This window comes from Lissotriton vulgaris, chromosome 7 (assembly GCF_964263255.1).
Source record: "Lissotriton vulgaris chromosome 7, aLisVul1.2, whole genome shotgun sequence".
NCBI classification, from domain to species: Eukaryota; Metazoa; Chordata; class Amphibia; order Caudata; family Salamandridae; genus Lissotriton; species Lissotriton vulgaris.
In genome coordinates this window covers 1,540,996,057-1,541,017,112 of record NC_141695.1, presented here as the reverse complement: position 1 = coordinate 1,541,017,112, position 21,056 = coordinate 1,540,996,057, and the positions used below count along the sequence as shown (strand labels likewise).

Here is a 21,056-nt window from a genome sequence, read left to right as displayed (position 1 = left end):
AGGGAACGGCGAGCTTAGACGCCATCTTGAGGGTAGAGAGGGGTTGCCGGTGCAGTTGCTCGGCCACTCCCCCCTCCTGCGAGTACTTCAGGCGTGTTGGCTGCATTGCACGCTTTACTGACACTAGCTCTCAAAACTCCTGAGGCGGAAAGCCGGGAGCACGATTGCCACATTTTAAAAATTTTAAAATGTACCTGCTGTTGTTTTTAACCTTTTCACTGCGCATTTCATTAGCCTCACTTCCCCCCTTCTTCCTCGCACTGTGTTCCTTCCGCACAGCCGATTAGGCGCTGCAGCGGGGAACGGCGAGCTCAGACGCCATCTTGAGGATAGACAGGGGTTGCCGGTGCAGTTGCTCGGCCACTCCCACCTCCTGCTAGTATATTATGCCCCCCCCCTTTCCGGACGCGCAGCGGACGCGCGCAGCAGGCGCGTGCAGCGAGCGTGCCGGTGGCGCGCCAAAGGCAAGCCTATCTGCGCCCATCCGCGGCAACCGGGACCCGGGGCCACAGACCCTTCTCCTTTCCCGACCTACTCCCCTGCTCAACTCCATGCACTTCAGGGTGACTGGCCCCTCAGCCCTCTCACTCTTGAACGCATTCATGGCCTTGGTATCCCCGCCCTTAGCCTTTCTCCTCCTGTTGTCTCCCTTCCCGATTGTCCGCAGCCCGTTCCTCTCGAACTGTCCCCCCTTCCCTTCCATGTCCACCTACAGTGGCCACAGCTTACCTCCTCAACATCCGTTCAGCGGTTAAGCACCACTTGGAACTTTTCAATCTTCTTGACACTGTCAAATCCGATCTGCTGTTTCTCACCGAAACTTGGATTTCTGCAGACTCACTGCCCGATGTTCTTGCGGCGCTCCCCGACTCTTACTATGCTCTTCGAGTCGACCGCCCCGACAGGAAGGCTGGAGGGGGAGTGGCCATGATTGCTCGGTCTAATCTCCAGTTCCAGCTTCTCTCCTACCGGTCCATCCTAGCCGCGGACTTTTTAGTTGCCCGCTCTGTTAATCTCTCGGTCCCCCTCACCGTTGTGCTCCTCTACCGCCCCCCTCAAACCATGCCTTATTTTGTGCCAGCCTTACAGGAGCTCTTGGCCACACTTGTGGTCAACAATTCCTCAGTCTTGTTATTGGGTGACTTCCACTACTGGCCCGGCGACCCCAGGGATGATCAGACATCTAAAGTCATTTCTGAAACCCTTCAATGCCTTAACCATACCTCCCATATTCATGTCTTTACCGACATGCATGGCCACATTCTAGATCAGATTTGGTCAGCTAGTTTAACCATCCTTTTCCCCACAGTCCTCCCATGTGTTTGGTCCAACCACTCCCTGATCTCCTTTTCCATCGACCTGGGAGCAAGTGACAAGTCTCCCCTGCTTAAGAATGCTTTGACCCGGAACTGGAATCAGGTTGATCTTGACACACTCTGCTCTTCCGTGGTGGCCTCTCGCCCTGATCTGTCTGACCTCTCCCTTGACCATCAAGCGGACGCTATTAACAGCTGGCTGTCTGCCTCCTGCGACCTGGTTGCCCCTCTGAAACGGGTTAGGACTTGCCGCCCCCACAAAGCCAATAGATGGTTTTCCACTGACCTTAAAGCCCTCAAATTGGCTCTTAGACAGTCAGAACGTCGTTGGAGGCGTGATTATTGCCCCTCTTTGAAGGCCCAATACGCGTCTCTTCTTCGTGACTACCAGAAAGCCATTCTTTCAGCCAAAACGGAATATTTCTCCTTGAAGATTTTACTTGCGGCTAACAAGCCCAAGGAGATCTTTTCCATTGTACATAATCTAGCCGCTTCCGACAGTCAATCCTAAACCTGCTCCTTCCCAAGTCCTCTGCAATTCCCATAATGCTTATTTCCTTGAGAAAATTTCCATTCCAACATTAAGCGCAATATTCCCTTGTCACCCCCTTCCTTTTCCCTTCCCTCTCCCCCCGCCGTCCCTATTTCTTGATCATTTTTCCTTGATCTCTAAGGAGTCTTTCCTTATCCTGCTCAAGAAAGTCAATTCAGGCTTTCCCGCCGATTGTGGTCCGGCCCACATCCTAAGGGAGGTGTTTTCCCGCGACCCTGACCCTCACCCTCACTTTCCTCAATGCCTCCATCACTCAGGGATCGGTTCCAGCCCTTTTTAAATCTGCTACAGTCATCCCCATATTAAAAAAACTCGGCGCCAACACCACTCTCCTCGTTAATTTCAGGCCCATTTCCCTGCTCCCCTTTTTAGGCACGATTCTCAAGAGCCATATTACCTCCTGCCTCTCGGCCTATATCGAGGACAATCACCTCCTGGCCTCTCATCAAGCAGGCTTCCGTCCGGCCCACTCGACGGAATCTGTGGTTTTCTGTCCTGGACGAGCTCAGGAGAAAGGCAGACTCCAACTCCCCCCAGGCCTTGGTCCTCCTCGATATGTCCGCTGCCTTCGACACGGTCCACCATTCCATTCTTCTCGACCGTGCCGGAGCTACAGGCATTCGGGGGGCTGCTTTAGCCTGGCTTGCCTCTTTCCTCCAAGGCCGGACGCAGGCGGTCCAACTTGAGGGCTTTATTGCCCCTACCCGCTCTGTTTCCTGTGGGGTTCCCCAGGGCTCTTCCCTTTCCCCTCTCCTTTTTAACCTTTATATCCATCCCCTCATAGTTCCCTGCTTAACATGGAGGTTTCTGTCTTCAATTATGCCGACGACCTCCAGCTTGTCTTTGATCTCTCCTCCTCCCCGGAATCCGCTCTTAAATTTCAAACCACTCTCACCTTCATCTACGATTGGATGAATCATAATCATCTAAAACTCAATCCGGACAAGACGGAGTTGGTCTTGACCGGCGGCTCCACCAGCCCTTGGACGTCTGCCTTTTGGCCTTCCATCCTTTGCCCCCCCCGGTACCTTCTGATTCTGTCAAAACCCTGGGAATTAAAATCAGCCAGGACCTTTCCATGCGTCTTCAGATCAGTTCTGTTGTCTCGTCCTGCTTCTTGTCCCTTAGAGTTATTCGCAAGATCTTCCGTTTTTTTTCCTTTGAAGCCCTCAAATTCATTATCTTGGCAAGGATCACCTCCTGTTTGGACTATGGGGACTGTCTGTACGTGGGCATTCCTGCCTATGAGCTGCGGCGCCTTCAGTCCATACAGAATCAAGCCGCTCCTCTCATCTACCGGCTCCCCAAGTTCGATCGCACCACTCCCCTGCTTAAGTCACTTCACTGGATACCCATTCTGCAGAGATCCCTATTTAAGATGAGCTGCTTGGTCTTCATGGCCCGCGCTGGCACAGCCCCAGTCTATATTAACTCCTTGATTACCCCTTATGTCCACAGCCGCAGCCTCCGCTCCTCCACCCAGGCCCTCCTCAATGTCCCTCCGTTTCGGAGGACCAGGGTGGGTGGCATGAGGTTTTCCACTTTGGCCCCCAGTTTCTGGAATACCCTTCCTCTGCCTATCAGGTCCATGACTGTCTATTTGGATTTTCGTAAAGCCTTAAAAACCCACCTTTTCTCTCAAGCCTACCCATCATAGTAACTTTCCGGGGTCTCCCCTCCGTAGTGTCAACCGCCCAGCACCTGGAAGCCGCTTGGTAACAGAGCGCTTAACAAATCACTTCAACTTCAACTTCAACTTCAGTGTTAAACCATTTGAACAAGCCCTAAGAGTAACTACGCAAGAACATAACTTGTATACATTTGGAACTGTCTGAGAACAAGTCAAAATGATTTTTTAACAGTCACTAATAGAAATTTCCTAACACTGTATTTTAAATAATTTTTCATGCACCTGAGGCTTCTACATTGATATCTTTTGCAAAGCAAGCACATGCTATGCTCTCCCGACATCAAGTATTTAACCTACAATGAAGCAAAGTTAGGCCCGAGTCAGGGATTCCACATTAGACATACAGTATCTAGGGCTAAACAGCTTCTCTAGACTGCCCTGTACATGTAGACAGGATTTTGACCATAATGTATTTAGGCAGTGATTGAGGTCATGTTTTTGCACATAAACTCAGCACTGGCACTTTAATTTGCACATACTCCTGTATTACTGCTGCTTGATACAACAAGGATTTTTTTGATCAATTGTAATTTTTGATTCAGTAATTATTACATCACATGGATTGTTTTGCTGATTATATGCGATGTCATTCTTGCATATTTACTGTAATGAGGGATAGTATTTCTTTGATGTCTTTTGAACATGCCTCCCACGTGATCGTCTTAATCATGCATTGTCACTTTAAATTGCGACTACAACAATGGTACATTGACATGTGAGCAAGGCTCAGAGGAGCCAAAACGTTATGGCAGCATACTAGGAATGAATTAATTTGCACTACCTGCTGGTCCGTGTCTGTTGTTCGTGGGACTAGAAGGATTCCTGTGGTCTCGACACGGTGGTGAAGATATATATATATATGAAACAGTTGACAAAGGCGCGAAGCCGAAACGCATCCTGTTTTTTGAATGATTTCTGAATGACAATAATAAAAAACTGAACGAACTTTCAGCTTAAGAGTGCGATCCATTCTTTCACGGCCGTGAGAGAAAGCCCGAGCGTTCATGGATATATATATATAGTGGCCCCTGTGGAAGAACCAAGCCTGGTAAGTACAATTGCTCCTTTATTTGATCACGAAAGCTGCAAACAAACGCCAAGAGAAACCATCAAAGTTTACTGTCTTTCCTGCCAGACGCATTTCAAGTCTGTGACTCTTCCTCAATGGCACAAGGCACGCGGAGCATAACAGAACTGGTAATGCGCAGCTGACTTTAATCACAATCAGCCCACAGTGGGCGTGGCCAAAACCTCCGGCCTTGTGGTCTTTGCAGTTGCCTCAGTGTTCTCTAGTGAGTATGTCATATTATGACTGCGTTAGTAACCAGCCACCTTGAGAAATTGGCCCCTAGAGTTAACACCTTAAGAGAGCAAAAAGGCTTTTACCCCTGCGGCCGCTGCAAAGCGTGCGCAGGCAGTAAACGGGTCCTGTCGTACATAATAACAGAAACAGGGAGAAAAATGACCATCAACGAGTTTATCACCTGTAGTACACAGTACGCCGTCTATTGCTTACATTGCCCGTGTGTCCTCCGCTACATTGGAAGCACTATTAAGGAGCTCAAACTAAGAATACTTGAGCACCTTAGAGCCATAGACGAGGCGGACCAGGCCTATCCGGTGGCTAGCCACTTTGCTGAGGCCCATGGGCGGGACCGGAACAAATTGCAATATTTCGGTATTGATATTGTACCCCCAAATGTGAGGGGTGGTGACCGCCTAAGACGATTACGGAGGTTGGAGTCTAGATACATTATAGACCCCTCCACGAAACATTCAAAAGGCCTCAATAGTGGGGAAGAGATGGAATTCCATCTGGGAATATAGGAGATACTGTTCACAGTACTGAATTTAGAACTTGAACACTGTTGGAACATACTGCTACAATGCGACCTAGTTTGAGTTGGATTGCATCTCTTATTGTACAGCCTTCCTTATTGTACATGATGGTTCTGTGCATATGTAATGTTTGACATTCGTCAGGTTAATTATAATCCTAATTAAATCTATAGGATTTGATTTGTTCTTTATGATCATGTTTTTTATGACCATGAATTTTGAAACTATTAATCTATGACTGCAATATGATGAAATTTATATTCTCAGTATTCAAAGATAATATTTAAGTGCAAAGGACTTATGCTGAGTCTACATCAACTATGCAACTCTAAATGAGTTTATATATATGATTGTTTGACAATGCTGCCAGGATTTAACTTAGAGACTAAACTCAGTAGGATTAACTAACTGAGCTAACTTAATAATGAATTGTCATGCCAAATTTTTCTCGCGATTGCACCTACTGCATCTGTCTGCACAAAATGTTCTCCTTTTATAAGTAACCTTTTCATGTATGAAAACAAAATGTGACTTATAAATTATGTTGGACATGTGGGACATGTAAAAATAAGGGACATTAGCCGATCCACGGCTCAATTTTTTGGTTCATCTTAAGAACTTGTTGATATTATATGGATCACTATTTCACATGGGGCAGGTGCCCATCTGTGGGGTTTATTGTACTTAATGGAAGTATTGATTGTGACATACTACATATAGGTCATTCAAAGATGGCGCAATGTTGTGATGATTGTCCTTTGTTTATGTCCATGTCTGCAATGAGCTAGCAGCTTTAAAAACATGTCGACATTGTTTTCGGTGTAACACACACTGACGAAGGCAGCACGCCGAAACGCGTCTGTGTGAGCCCCTTTCGCAAAATAAAATCAGCGTGATTGGCATAATTACCTTTCCGAGTGCTGTTTGTCCTCTTGTGTATACCAGGAGGAATTGGAGTGTTTTATATATATATATATATATATATATATATATATATATATATATATATATATATATATATATATATATATATATATATATATATATATATATATATATCAAACCATCGAGTGGCCCCTGTGGAAGAACCAAGCCTGGTAAGTACAATTTCTCCTTTATTTGATCACGAAAGCTGCAAACAAACGCCAAGAGAAACCATCAAACTTTACTGCCTTTGCTGCCAGACACATTTCAAGTCTGTGACTCTTCCTCAATGGCACAAGGCACGCGGAGCATAACAGAACTGGTAATGTGCAGCTGACTTTAATCACAATCCGCCTACAGTGGGCGTGGCCAATACCTCTGGCCTTGTGGTCTTTGTAGTTGCCTCAGGGTTCTCTAGTGAGTATGTCATATTATGACTGCAATACAAAATTTAAAACCACAGTGGGGTGATGTCGCTCTAAAAACACTTTGCTGTAGTCTTTCTCCCTCGTGACGAAGACTTCCTCCCTCAGCGGTGAAGCCTCTTGAGACCGAACCTCGGGAACGCTGCGCTTGGAGCGGGGGGTCTTCCGCGACCAGGACCGGCCGCTTCCATTTCAAACCATCAAGTTGCCCCTTGTGGAAGAACCAAGCCTGGTAAGTACAATTGCTCCTTTATTTGATCATGAAGGCTGAAAACAAACGCCAAGAGAAACCATCAAACTTCACTGCCTTTGCTGCCAGACGCGTTTCAAGTCTGTGACCCTTCCTCAATGGCACAAGGCACGCAGAGCATAACAGAACTGGTAATGTGCAGCTGACTTTAATCACAATCTGCCCACAGTTTCTTGAAATAACTGACTATAACTGAATTTTTAATCCTCTGTGTGTGTGAATTATTAAACTTACTACAACGTCCCTGTAAACTTTGTTTTTTAAGTGAATGTCTTAGGCTTTTTAAAAATGTGATTCCTAACTATAACATCCCAATGAGACTGGGCCAATTCAGGTATTTTGGATGCAACTTCCATATGCTTTAACTGGAGGGTTTTAGGCAAAGGGAAAACCGGAGACAGTATGTTATCTCCAGAGGTATATGTTTAACTTATTTTGCATTAATGTTTTATAACCCAGATAACAATGTGACCACTCTCATTGCTAACCACTCTATGTTTGCATTCACACTATGAATATGGAGATGAGTTATCACTTATTTCATGATTTGATGCTGTGTTGTAATTTGTAAACTTTTCTGTTATCTTGAGGGAAAGTATAGGTGAGTGACAATTGTTTTTCTGCTTTTGACACCATTAAATATCAGCTTAACTGTGAATTTTTGTTGATTGAGATTTCTTTTTTGTGGTGGGTTTTCCTAGCACTGAGATCTGCTATAATTGTTTTATTGCTTCGCCTGGTATTTCCACTATGCATGTGGTTTGCCCGGAAATTTTGCCCCTTGTGTGTGCGTGGCGGCCTGGAGCCGTCACGCGTCATGGTAGAGGACGGTCCCCGGCCGTCCAAACACCGCCCACTCTCTATTTCCCTAGCACCGTGGCGGAATTTGCGCCGCGGTCAAGGGGTTAAACTAGTTGTGCGTTTGTCTTCTTGTTTTGTCAGACTGTCAGGGGTTGCTGCGTGAAGTAGGCTGCTTTTGTACTGCTGAATCACAGTTTGCCATCCGCTTTGGTGTTCGCGATATGCGGTGGGTGCTTAGTTGCTGTAACACCCACGGCTATTGACTAGGGGGCTGGAAATGGTATTGATTGCCTGTTGGGGTGGAAGTTGCATTGATTTTCACGTGGTGAGGAGGCGCAGAGTTCCCTGTGTCACTTTTCTGCTGCTGATCACCGGACCTGTGGAGTGGACATACGTGCTGGCACGTCGCACTTTTTTGTCGTAAAAAGGCGGCACTTCCTGGCTCCTTGTAAACCTCAGTATTCTGGCTGCCTGGGCAGAGGGTGGGGCTTGTATCGAGCGATTGTACACAGTGATTTATGTGGATGAACACTGGGGAGGGGAGCAATTTCAAGAGACTACCAGGGAGAGCTGACCTCTTCCAACCTGCAGGGCTCCCTCACTGGCCCTGCTGCCCTTCACTTTCCCTGCCTCTTCATCTCAACAATCTTTGTCTGCAAACTGAGGAATATATTACTACTCTGAGGCCCTCAAGAGATCTACGAGCATCTGTCAACAGCAATTGAGGGCTCCTGTTTGAAGCCACAGGGCTGGGTATGGCTCCCTGAAGAGACCTCAAGGTGCAGGGCCTGCACTAAGTCAGTCCCTGCTGGGGTGCTTCTATGAAGGGATCAATTGAGGGCTCCTGTTTGAAGCCACAGGGCTGGGTATGGCTCCCTGAAGAGACCTCAAGGTGCAGGGCCTGCACTAAGTCAGTCCCTGCTGGGGTGCTTCTAGGAAGGGATCAATTGAGGGCTCCTGTTTGAAGCCACAGGGCTGGGTATGGCTCCCTGAAGAGACCTCAAGGTGCAGGGCCTGTACTAAGTCAGTCCCTGCTGGGGTGCTTCTAGGAAGGGATTTTACATACACTGATAAACTGTTGCAAACAACACTGGGAGACTTGCATAGGTCTGGACAGCATATGTTTTACTGCCTGTGTTTGGGGCAGAGCTGCTCGTTTTGTAAAGGCGAAAGCTTGCTTGCATATAGTTGCAAATAAAATGTTTTCTTTATTAAGAATGCTATTTGTGTTAATGTCATTTAAAAGGTAATTGTGCAACCTACCTTTAAAACAGGCAGTACCTGTTCGCTTCCTGGCAAGCGTCGCAGAGACAAATTGTCTAATCAAAAATATTGAGTTGCACAAATATCGAGTTGCAAATATCGTGGGTCAGAAATATCGACAGCAAGAATATTGTGGTCAAGAAAATTGACTTAAGGTAAGTAATATCGATTTTAAAAACATCAAAGTGTTTAACATAATTTGCAAAAATATTGTTTGTTTATTAATGTTATATATTTTAGTATATATTTGATATGTATGTCTTGTATGTTTTTTTATGAGAATTGTTTGTATTTTTAATATATTTGTTACATTTACAGTAGTTATTATTTGTTTTCATTTGAATTTAGCATTTTTAGTAATTTAATTATATTAAATGTATTGATTCTTTTTTATTTATTAACATTTGTTTAATTGAAATGTTATAGTGTTACATTTGTAAAGTAATATATTATTAATTAATTATTAATTGGTTGTTAACTATTTCAAATTAATTATTTAGTAATTGATTATGGTAATTGTGTAAATAATTTTAAGGTGTGTATTGTGGATAGGTGGAAAGTGTGGAAAGTAATTTATTTTTAATTGATGGATTATTCATTGGCTGTTAAATACTTTTAATTAATTAATTGGTAAATCATTATAATAATTTTAGGTTTGTGTTGTGGTCTGTATAGGTGTTAGGGTGGGAAGTAATTTCTTTTTATTTGATTAATTAATAATTGGATGTTAATTAATTTTAATTACGGAATTGTTAATTAATTAGTGTAATTAAATTTACTTTTTTTTGGTGTTTATAGGAGTAAAGGGTGGGAAATAATTTGTATTTCATTAATTAATATATAGTTGTTAATTAATGGTAATTATTTAATATGTATTTGGGTAATTGTTTATTTTTTGTTTTGATGTTTGAAAGGTGTAAATGGTGGGTATTAAATGCATTTTAATAACCGTATTATTAGTTGTTAATAGTAATAGTTATTAATTTATAAAGATGTTTTAATTGGGTTTTATTGTTTTAGAGTTTAATTCAGGTGTGTGTAGGATATCATAGTGTTAAAGTGTGTGTAGTCAATGAATGTATATTAGGTTTTTATTATTAATATTTTTAAATTGATTATTAATTAAGTTAATTATTGGTGTTGTGTTATAGGGTAGGAAATACAATAAATACATTTATGTATTAATTTATTTATTTGTAAATATTTTCTAGTTTAAAAGATTTTTTTAAAGAAATACATTCATTATTTTCAATTAGAAGTTATTTGTAGGTTTTTTGTATGTATTTAATATTATAATATTTCTTTCCTTTTATATACTTAATATATTGGATTTCTCATTTCTAAACATAGTTTATTTATTTTTATGATTTTATTATAATTTTTAATCTTTTTTATTTTTGTTTTAACTGTTTGAGTGTGAATAGTAAATTTTGTCTCTTCGCTATCCAACACTTTTCCTAATGTTGCACTCGCTGGAGTGGGAATATTAATTTTTACCTCTCCGCTATCCAACACTTTCCCTACTGTTGCACTCATTGGAGCAGGAATAGTAATGTTTACCCCTCTGCTATCCAACACTTTCCCTAATGTTGCACTCTTTGGAGTGGAAGTAGTCATTTGTACCCCTCCGCTATCCAACGCTTTCCCTACTGTTGCACTCACTGGAGTGGGAATAGTAATTTTTACCCCTCCGCCATCCAACAATTTCTCTACTGCTGCTCTCACTGGAGTGGTAATACTCATTTTTACCCCTCCACTATACAACACGATCCCTACTGTTGCTCTCACTGGAGTGGGAATAGTAATTTGTATGCCTCCGCTATCCAACACATTCCCTACAGTTGCTCTCACTGTAGTGGGAATAGTAATTTTTACCCCTCTGCTATCCAACACTTTCCCTACTGTTGTACTCACTGGAGTGTGAATAGTAATATTTTTCCCTCTGCTATCCACAACTTTCCCTAGTGTTGCAGTCTTTGGAGTAGGAGTAGTAATTTTTACCCCTCCACTATCCAACACTTTCCCTACTGTTGCACTCACTTGAGTAGTAATAGCAATTTTTACCCCACTGCTATACAACACATTCCCTACTGTTGCTCTCACTGGAGTGGGAATAGTAATGTTTACCCCTCCGCTATCCAACACTTCGCTACTGTTGCTCTCACTAGAGTGGGAATAGTAATTTGTACCCCTCCATTATTCAACACTTTCACTACTGTTTCACTTACTGGACTGGGAATAGTAATTTTCCCCCCTTCGATATCCAACCCGTTCCCTATTGTTACACTCTTTGGAGTGGGAATAATAATATTTATCCCTCCGCTACCCAACACTTTCCCTACTTCCGCACTCACTGGAGTGGGAATAATAATTTTTACCCCTCTGCTCTCCAACGCATTCCCTACTGTTGCTCTCACTGGAGTAGGAATAGTAATTTCTACCCCTACGCTATACAACACGTTCCCTACTGTTGCACTCACTGGAGTGGGACTATCATTTTTACTCCACCACTATCCAGCACTTTCCCTACTGTTGCACTCACTGTAGTGGGAATATTAATGTTTACTCCTCCACTATCCAACACTTTTCCTCCTGTTGCACTCCCTGGAGTTGGAATAGTAAATGGAAATATTTTGCTATCAAAACTTTCCCTACTGTTGCACTGATTATATTGGTAAATTTAAGTTTGAATATTTTTAATAGTTTAATATAATTTTTTATATTCTAAATTATTGAAATATATTTATTTAATTTTTATATATTTCTAAAGTTTTAAAATAAATTACAGATAATAGTTTATCTTTTTTAAATTAAATATATATGTATATATGTATACAATATTATGTTTGTGTGTTTACCTTTTTTAATTAAATGTATTTCTTATATTTTGTTAAAATGCATATAAAATGTAATTTAGTTCGCTTAAATTAATACTAATATTTAATATATAATATTTTATGTACATATTTAAATCAATATTTTTCACATCAATATTTTTTATTCAATATTTTTGTACTTACCTGTTTAGGTATGAGAGTCGATATGTTTGTAGTCTATATTTTGTTTCTCAATATTTTGAACATCAATATTTTTGTTATCGATATTCTATCAGGGAACCCTTGCAAGCACACCTGGTACACATCATGATCGGAATGTTTTGAGTAGAAATCTCTGAGTTAAACAGCAATGTTAGCTAACACAATGCTTGTATAAAATAGGGGAGCTCACTCCCTCCTAATAATAATAATCTTTTTAGAACCTGGCCTACCCAGGAGACATTATCATAAAGAAGAGCAAAATTGTGGCACAATTGAGAAAAAAATGTTTTCACCACCCAGACTCCCATCACCTGGCCTATGGTAGGTCAGGGTATTCCTATTCTGCCCTTCTCTTTTTTGTCACCTTTATTTTGGGACTCAGAAAAGTCTGAGTCCCAAGATGGCTGTCTGGCTGAAGTGTTGGCAGCCAATCTGGTCTCAGCATGAGAACTGTTGGAACGGTTGACTCTCCGGGTCTCCAGACATCTATAATCCTTATTTATCTTTAGTAATTCCAAAACTACTGAATGGATTTACACTAAATTAGACAAATGTCTCTTTTTGGACCAAGAGCTAGCTCTCTGCTTAAGGTTAGTGTAATTCCATCCAGCCATTCTGGCTGCAGCATTTTGCAATGCAGGGCACGCTACGAAATTCGTTTTACTAATTAAATTGTTTACTTACCTCCAAATACCCATTTGCCGGTTTTTAGCACCCACCACCCTGCCCCTCCCTCCCCCGCCTCACTGCCCCACCGCAACTCCCTCCACAGGCCGCGGCTGGTGATAGAGGCAACAGTCTGACCATTGCATGAACCACCATTGCATGAACCACCGAAGACAGATGGGTGGGACAGGGGCGTGCATATGGAAAGTAGAGGGCAGAGGGTCGGGCCATGGCCAGGACTAGCAAGATTACCACGGAGGGCAGGCTGGCAGGGACAGCTCAAGGGACCACAGAGGGCCGGGGAGAGGGGATGGGTAAGGGGCAGCAAGCTGACCACAGGGAGAAGGTGAGAGTGGCAAGGACATGCAAATGGAGAACAGAGGGTAGGCAGGAAGGAGGCAGGACAGCAAGCTTAGTATGAAGGGCAGGAGGTGGGAGCAAGGGGATGCAGATGGATAACTGATTGCAAGCAGTAGGAGCTCCGTTTTGCAAATGGCTAAAGGCAGTGAGCTAAGGAGATGCTGACTGAACATGTTCGAATACGCATAGACATTTCTATAGAAAAAAATATTAAATAAGCGTTTTAGTCAGGTATGATAATGTGATCTTCTCTAACTTTAAAAAAACACAGACATTCACTAAAAAATGGTTAAAGTAAAATTATACTTGGAAATGGCTTCAAGATATTTGCTTAACTTAAAATAACCTAGAAATTCACTGACCAAGCAAAGGTTAAAGTAGCGTTATAGATAGGTTTTGAATTGAGTGAAAAATGAAAGCTTAAAAATGAAACAAAAACCTAAACTACAACAGTTATTCATGGAGCTATCACATGCATCCCCCCTGCTGCACTGTATATAACCTCACATATTAGGATATAATGTCACTCATGTCATGATACGTTAAATTATTAATGACATCACTGATTGAAAAAAAAGACCTCAAATATTACAAAACCCCTGACATGCTCTTTGACATCATTGATACCATCAGTGCAACATCTGAAACAACTTCTTTGATAACAACACTGTGCATGGCAGTGTTGCAAGTTATAGTTTTGTTAGGGTGCTAGTTACAGTTACTTGAGATAACTATAAATGGTGGAATTTCAGTGGTTTTGGTAGTATAAAATGGCATGCTTTAACTGAGATGTTCACTTAATTATATTGTCCCTCTATCCTTTATGTTTCTTCACAAGGAAAACAGGCATACATATTTGTATGTATTTTTTTGTATGTATGTATGAAAGCATGAAAGAGGAAAAGAGGAACACACAAATAACTTTTGTACTTGAATCTGTCCCATTAAGAGGGAGATCAAAAGCATTACATTTGTTGTGGAAGTTATGGTTTGCATAGCTCTTGTACGAGTTATGGCTTGTGGAAGAAAATATAACTGGTAAATTTCAGTGTTTTCTTGGTATGAACTCTTAGCCATAGGTATGTTTAACTATGTTTTCATACATACATATATATTGAGAGACAAAGAATGATAGCGAGAGAAAGAGAAACAAAGAGAGTCAGGGAAATGCAGAAATAGTTAACAATGGGAACAAATAAATTACATTTGGAAACGTACCTGTCAGCCCACCCAACAAGCCATTCAATGCAGCTGTAAGTACTTTCACAATATCGGGCACCTGAAACAAAGATAATAGACAAAGCAAGCGTTTTCTTAGGAAAATAGTTTGAAAGTCGTATTTATGCAGCTTTGAACTAAATTCGTCACCTTCCACTTTCCATCATTCACTCATACTTGTGTGACCTAAATACAGTACTCATCTTTTCACAATCTAGGAAGGAACCCCTATATGCTCCCTCTCTTAGTCTAATCCCATTAACCATCTATCCTTAACTGACAAACTCACCTTTTTATTTGCCTAATGCTTTCTATTGGGTGGAACGTCAGAAAATCAGCTACAGAAACATTATGATACCATAATATCAATGCCATGCTCCTGACAAGAACAAGCAAAATAAGGAGATCATTATATATGGACAAGCCTCTTCTTGCATGATCACCCCAAGCACATGGAAAGATGCTGCTGTTTTTTCAAATCTGTATATTCACTGGGTCCTGCCAAGCAGGCCCCCGTGCCAGTGCGACGACCCGTAAAAACATGTGCCTAATGTGCTCACCCTCAATTGGCATAAGTTAACTTATTTATAAATCACCTTTATATGATACCAGGTGTACCCAGGGTTTAAGATTTGAAGTGTCCTTCACGGACTGCAGTGCTTACTGTGCCACCAAGAGTATGACAACGCTATGCATGATTCCCAGCGAGCCCATGCTGGCTGGCTGAGCAGTTTTAAAACTTCTATCTCGACTTTGCCATTGAAAGTAATTTCAAAGTCCAAACATTCTTTTTAAAATATTGATAAGTCACTCCTGAGGTAGGGCACTGAGCCCTATAGACAGGGTGCAGTATATTGAAAAGATGCCCAGGAGTTTTACTAGCTTTACATTTCTTGACAGTAAAAACATGCATTTTCATTTTTACTGTGGAAAGTCTAATACCCCCCATTCGAAAGTACAGAATTAAACAAGGACAATTCAGTAGTGTTAATGTCTGAATGGGAGTACCATGTATGGTACTTCATGGTGTTAAAGGAATTGCTACGTTTAACCATCAATGATACTCAAGTTGAATTTAATGTAATTGTTGCACAAATGTAAATTTTAGAAAGCTGTCACTTTGTTGACCAAAGTTTCCAGTGACTGTTTACTGTTTCACAGAACCTTGAGACAGCCTTTTGCTCCCCTCAGGAGAGGGGAGAACGACTCTCAGAAAAGATCACAAAGGGCCTGCTGACTGAAGAGGTGCAACCTCCTCCTGGCAAGATGGACAAGCAAGGTGTGAGCCTAAAGGGTGAGCTTCAAAGGAATAAAAACGCTTTTGAGTGGCAAATGGCAGTCACACATGAGAGACGGTGCTCTTTTGTATTAGCAGCTTGGCTGTCATCTCATACAGAGAGGAAGAAGCGGTTGCCATACTGTTTTTCCACCAGCTTGTAGCCCCAAGGTAGCCACACCTCTGGGATGGGCTTGGTAGCTCTACACACCAAGAGAAGGGTATTGCCATGTTGGGGGTGTGCAAAATGGTACATTCTATGCTAACCTAGATGTCACAGTTCACAGGAAGTTCTCTTCAGGTGGAAGGGAACCTGGTAGCCCATTGGCTTGGTAGTCACCACATCTCCCTGGGTAAGAAACAGGCATAAATGTGGCACCCTTAGCATTCAGATGCCAGATCATATCTGAACTGTAAAGAGGACCAACGAAGGGCTGCTCTGCCATTACTGAGACCCAGCAAAAGCGACATTTCAGGTAAACACTCGTAGTCACCCAGTGTGTACTTAGACTTTTTTCTGTAAACATCGTAGCAAATTTAGGTGGTCCTGATACATTATTTTGTACATCTGCAGATATACAGTATCACAGTGCCTTCGGAAAAGAACATTGTTGCCCTGCAAAAGCGACATTTCAGGTATCCCTAGATCGGATTGAGTTAATTATAAGTATAGAAGGGATCAGCTGTTCTTACACTATCCATTTTTCTATTACACTTTACAGTACAGGACAGTCTCCAGTCCAGGTCCTGAGGAGAACCCCCATTAATACGTGGGTTCGAAACGCGTTGACACACTATTGGAACAAGATTCAGGAAGGGCATGTCAGGACTTTAATCGTGGATAATATTCCACCTGTTTTTTTTACCCTAGTATTTGGCAAAGTTTCAGTATAAACAAGCAAGCAGGCTAGCAAAAATACTTAGTGCCTCTTGTTTGTCTGTAGGTTGTATATCAGGACTGGTGCCTCAAACATTGATTGATAATAGGCATTTTTGTCTGTGTTTTTTGTATATATTGTGTAAATGTAAATATGTTTCATTCACAGTGATTGTCCAATTTATGCTGTGAAAAGTGTAACTTTATGTGAATTTTTGCTACTGAAATAGTATCGTTCTCTTGACATATAATAATGAATTCTGTGAAAAAAGAAAAAAAGAGTAAAAATACTAAATGAAAAGTATGTCTGCTTAGATCAATTGGGTAAGTGGTACCAGTCTTTGTTGTCATAATTAATCTACCTGGCCAATGTATTTTTGTTGTTTCAATTTGAGTGGTCTAGGCCAGATAGTATATAGACCCAAGCCTTCCTTGTTTCTCTTTTGAGTGGCAAATGGCAGTCACACATGAGAGACAGTGCTCTTTTGTATTAGCAGCTTGGCTGTCATCTCAGACAGAGAGGAAGAAGCGGTTGCCATACTGTTTTTCCACCAGCTTGTAGCCTCAAGGTAGCCACACCTCTGGGATGGGCATGGTAGCTCTACACGCCGAGAGAAGGGTATTGCCATGATGGGGGTGTGCACAATGGTACCTTCTATGCTAACCTAGATGTCACAGTTCACAGGAAGTTCTCTTCAGGTGGAAGGGAACCTGGTAGCCCATTGGCTTGGTAATCACCACATCTCCCTGGGTAAGAAACAGGCATAAATGTGGCACCCCTGGAATTCAGGTGCCAGATCATATCTGAACTGTAAAGAGGACCAAAGAAGGGCTGATCTGCCATTACTGACACCCAGCAAAGAGAGGCTGCATGAAAGACTGAACTGTACCTTCTGCGTCTTGGGCTAGCAAAGAAAGGACTGTGCTTGTGGTCTCCCGCTCAAGGAAAAGTTGTCTCCAAGCCACAGACACAGAACGTAACTCCAAGATTCAGTTGGCTGACTTCCTGTTACAGCTACAGTGCCACAAAAACTGAAGTACACTTGACCCTCACTGGCCACCGACGTGCAATTAGAAAGGCTGAGTAACGATGCTCTAAAGTTGCACTTGAGCCCGTTGGACCTGAGAGAGCAGTCTAAGTGTAGTTTGGTCCCACAAGGAGTACACAGGGTGTGACAAAGAGAACCACTGGTTTCATTGTTACCATTGACCAGTAAATGAGCAGCATTTGGAATTTTACTGGACCCACCATGGCTTTGAGGGATATCGTCTCCTGTGGCCAAAGTCACCCCACTAAGGACGTGGATTGAGGAGTAGCCCCAGGAAGCTCCTCTTCGATCGCACAGCATTTTCAGTATCCTACAGCATTTTCAGCATCTTGTATCAGTGGCACTAGAAAAGCTCCATTGAAGTCTTTGGTGGGTTGCCCATGGACACTGAATTTTGACTTTAGACTACTTTCCTTGTGAGGTAACTGTTCTGCTGGATCTTGTTGGTCCCTATGACTGACCCCCTGCCGGAGATATGGCCACAACAAGTGTGCCCTAAAGCTTTTTCTAAATTACATATTCTGGCTAACCCTAACTAAACTGCGAGTTGCTGTAGAGTACACTGATTTATTGAGCTATGTGAAAAGTTGTGATTTATTGTTCTTTTAAAAATGGCTATCTCTGGAAACATCTAGTAGATGTCTGTAGTTGAGGTGTTCTATTTCTAAACCTGAACCTATTTTTGCAAATGGGTGTTGGATTGTTATTGTGTTGCATTTTCTTCTAATTCAACTGTTTTGTTACCTCTTAATGGTTTCACTTGTAAAATGAATTGATTTCAGTTAACTCAATTAATGAAATGTGAATGTTTTGTAACATTATGAGATGTCACAAACAAACAGTGGAAACAAGGATGCTTTCTGTGTTCAATCTTTTAGTGCACTATTGAGTCATGAGATGTTTCTTTAAAAATGGCTCAAAAAAGCTGTATCACTATTGTGAACAAAAGCCTAAGAATAGAAACATGATTTGATGTTGCCTACCATGAATTTTTTGTTAATAAATTTGACTTGGAACCACATTCCTTGGAGTGCCGGTTTTTCATGTTACAGGACTGTCATCATTTCCACCACTGTCATGCATTGCTGGTGACCTCCCACAAAATACACCCCTCATTACATGCTAAATTACATAATTGGTGATATCACTGTTGAGATTGCAATGTCCAGCATGCAATCCAGCAGAGGGGAAATCTAAAGCTGCACAAAGGAAGAATTCAGTTTTTCCCAGATTACAGTGGGACGACTTTGAGGTAGCACCAACAACCTCGGTGCTTTAAAAAAGATGATTGCTCTAGGATGTAATATTTCATTGCGGCATCTTACGAGGCAGAAGGTGGTGATGAAGAGCAAAACTAATTTTTCCCCTGTGGAAGTTGCTGAACCATTCCTCTTTTGTTAATGAGACAAAATGGAACTCATAGGGATGATAGCTACTGATCCATGGTTCATATATAGATGTTCCCTCAGGTGAATGATAACAGACCACATTGAAAATAGCTCTGTAAGAGGGTGGTAATGGAGCCAGTATATTTAGATTGGTGTTTGAACTGATAAAGTGACCACCTTGGTCCTATGGCTCCTTTCCTCTTTGCCCGCTCAACTTTGCTGTTTTCAAAATAGCTGTGGGGCGAGGATTTGGAAATTCCAGAGGTGATACCCAGTAATGTCACATTACCATTGTGGAATTTCTTGTTATGCAATGCGCTATGGAAGGGCTATTTGTTTTCTGTCTATAGAGTTGTGTTGGGGAGGCATCACTGTTTCCAAAGTTGTATACTTTGGTGCTAAAATTATTGAAGTATATATTTTAAGACTGGTGGCTAAACATGGGTGTCAGAAAACATGTCTTTCTGGTATGCTTCTCTGCTGTACAGTGAACACTATAACCCAGTAACATACAATGTGTAGAATGTATATCTGCAAAGGGCAACATCAACCCTTGCTGCATCGTGGCATTGAATAAAAGGTTGAAATCCAACTTAATGGTACACCTTTTATTGACCTCAGACGAAAAATAGCTTGACTGGACCACCTTGAATCTAACCTCAGACCATGTGATCAAACAGATCTGTTGGGGCACATGCATTATTGCAGTGGGTCACAAGACCTGCAATACCTAGTTATATAATGGTTGCTTGATGCCTATTCCTATGTCACTCATTGGTGAATTCCTCTGAGAATATAGGATAACTGTTTGTATAGCAGCAAGGCATCTGGTGCTCATGGGTAGACTCGCCACAGTATTACTATTGCAACTAAATGATTCACATTCCTATTTGTTCCTTTTTGCCATTCATAGGTATCTGTCCCAGAGCATTAGCCCTGGACGGATTACGAAACAAGTTCTTTTTCGGTAGCTATAGTTCTACAGTGTTGGTATCTCTCATAGATTCACATGCCTGAATTGTTGCCCATCACTAAGCTGAGAAACTCTGCTAGCATAAATCAGCTACAAATATTGTTAAAATGGACTTTGACCCATGATAAGTCTTTGAATTGTAACACATTCATGTTGTTATATATAACAAACATTTTAGCTAATTAAGAGGATGTACCTAGAACTTCTTTTCCAGCACTGGTTCTTTAACATCCTGGCAAAAGATCTCACTCAAAAATCACCTCTCATAACAGCTTAAAGTGGACACAGTGTTGCCACGTTATTGTATGTTGCTGCCTCGAATTTGAACTCTTGTCTTTTGCTTAAATGGCTTTGCTTTGCTTTGCTGCCATTATAGGAAGACATGAACTGTTTGCGGCCTTTTCCAGTAGTGAATGAAACTTGGCAATATCACCTGGTTAAGAATCTGTTAGCGTTGGTGTCTCCTGTTCAGTATCCAGTTTGAGCAAACCCTCTAAGTCATATGGTCCCTAAGCATTGCTGTCTTCAATGCTGTAGAGATCCATTTCTTCCCATCCAAGCTCACCCACCAATTCATGGATTTCTTCCTTGCTTTTCTCTATGGTCGGGTCACCCATATTTTCCACAATTGGACCATTAGGTGCAACATGCCTGGGCAGGCAGTCACTCTATGCAGGCAGAGGTATCGTTTGTTGAGGAAGAGGAGGAGTTAGGTGGAAGGTTAGATATTGCTGCAAGAGTTGAGGTGGTAATGCTTTTGGTGAAGGTGGTGAGCTAGAAAATTATTTTTTAGTCTTGTACATATGTTCCATAGCATATTTTGAAATTACTAGAAGATCTCTTACTAGAAGAAGTAAGGCTCAAAACCATTACAATGTCTGGGATTGTCATAATGTCTTCTGCCCTCATAAATAAAAATGTCATACATAAACAAAGTTAGTGCAGATGGTACAGTGCTCAAATGTGCATTGTTGTACAATATTTACAACAATACATATTTACAGCCGGAATGACACAAAATGTCATACAAATAAACAGTTAAATCAATGTTCATTGATTCCTGTCTTCAGCTGGTTGAATGTCAAAGGATCCTTATTTAACTGTTGATGTTTCAGCTGTATATACCATGTACACCAGTCTATTCAGGACA

At 41.7% G+C, this 21,056-nt stretch overlaps 1 protein-coding gene across 2 annotated transcripts in view; it reads right to left on the bottom strand.

The window, feature by feature from the left end:
• Positions 1 to 21,056, bottom strand: part of LOC147705961 (uncharacterized) — a 277,062-nt gene that overhangs the window by 98,267 nt on the left and 157,739 nt on the right. For both annotated transcript variants that reach the window (XM_086932425.1, XM_086932426.1), the window contains one exon: positions 14,344 to 14,404. In XM_086932425.1, the coding sequence (XP_086788551.1) occupies positions 14,344 to 14,404 (61 nt within the window). The remainder of the gene's footprint in view (positions 1 to 14,343; positions 14,405 to 21,056) is intronic.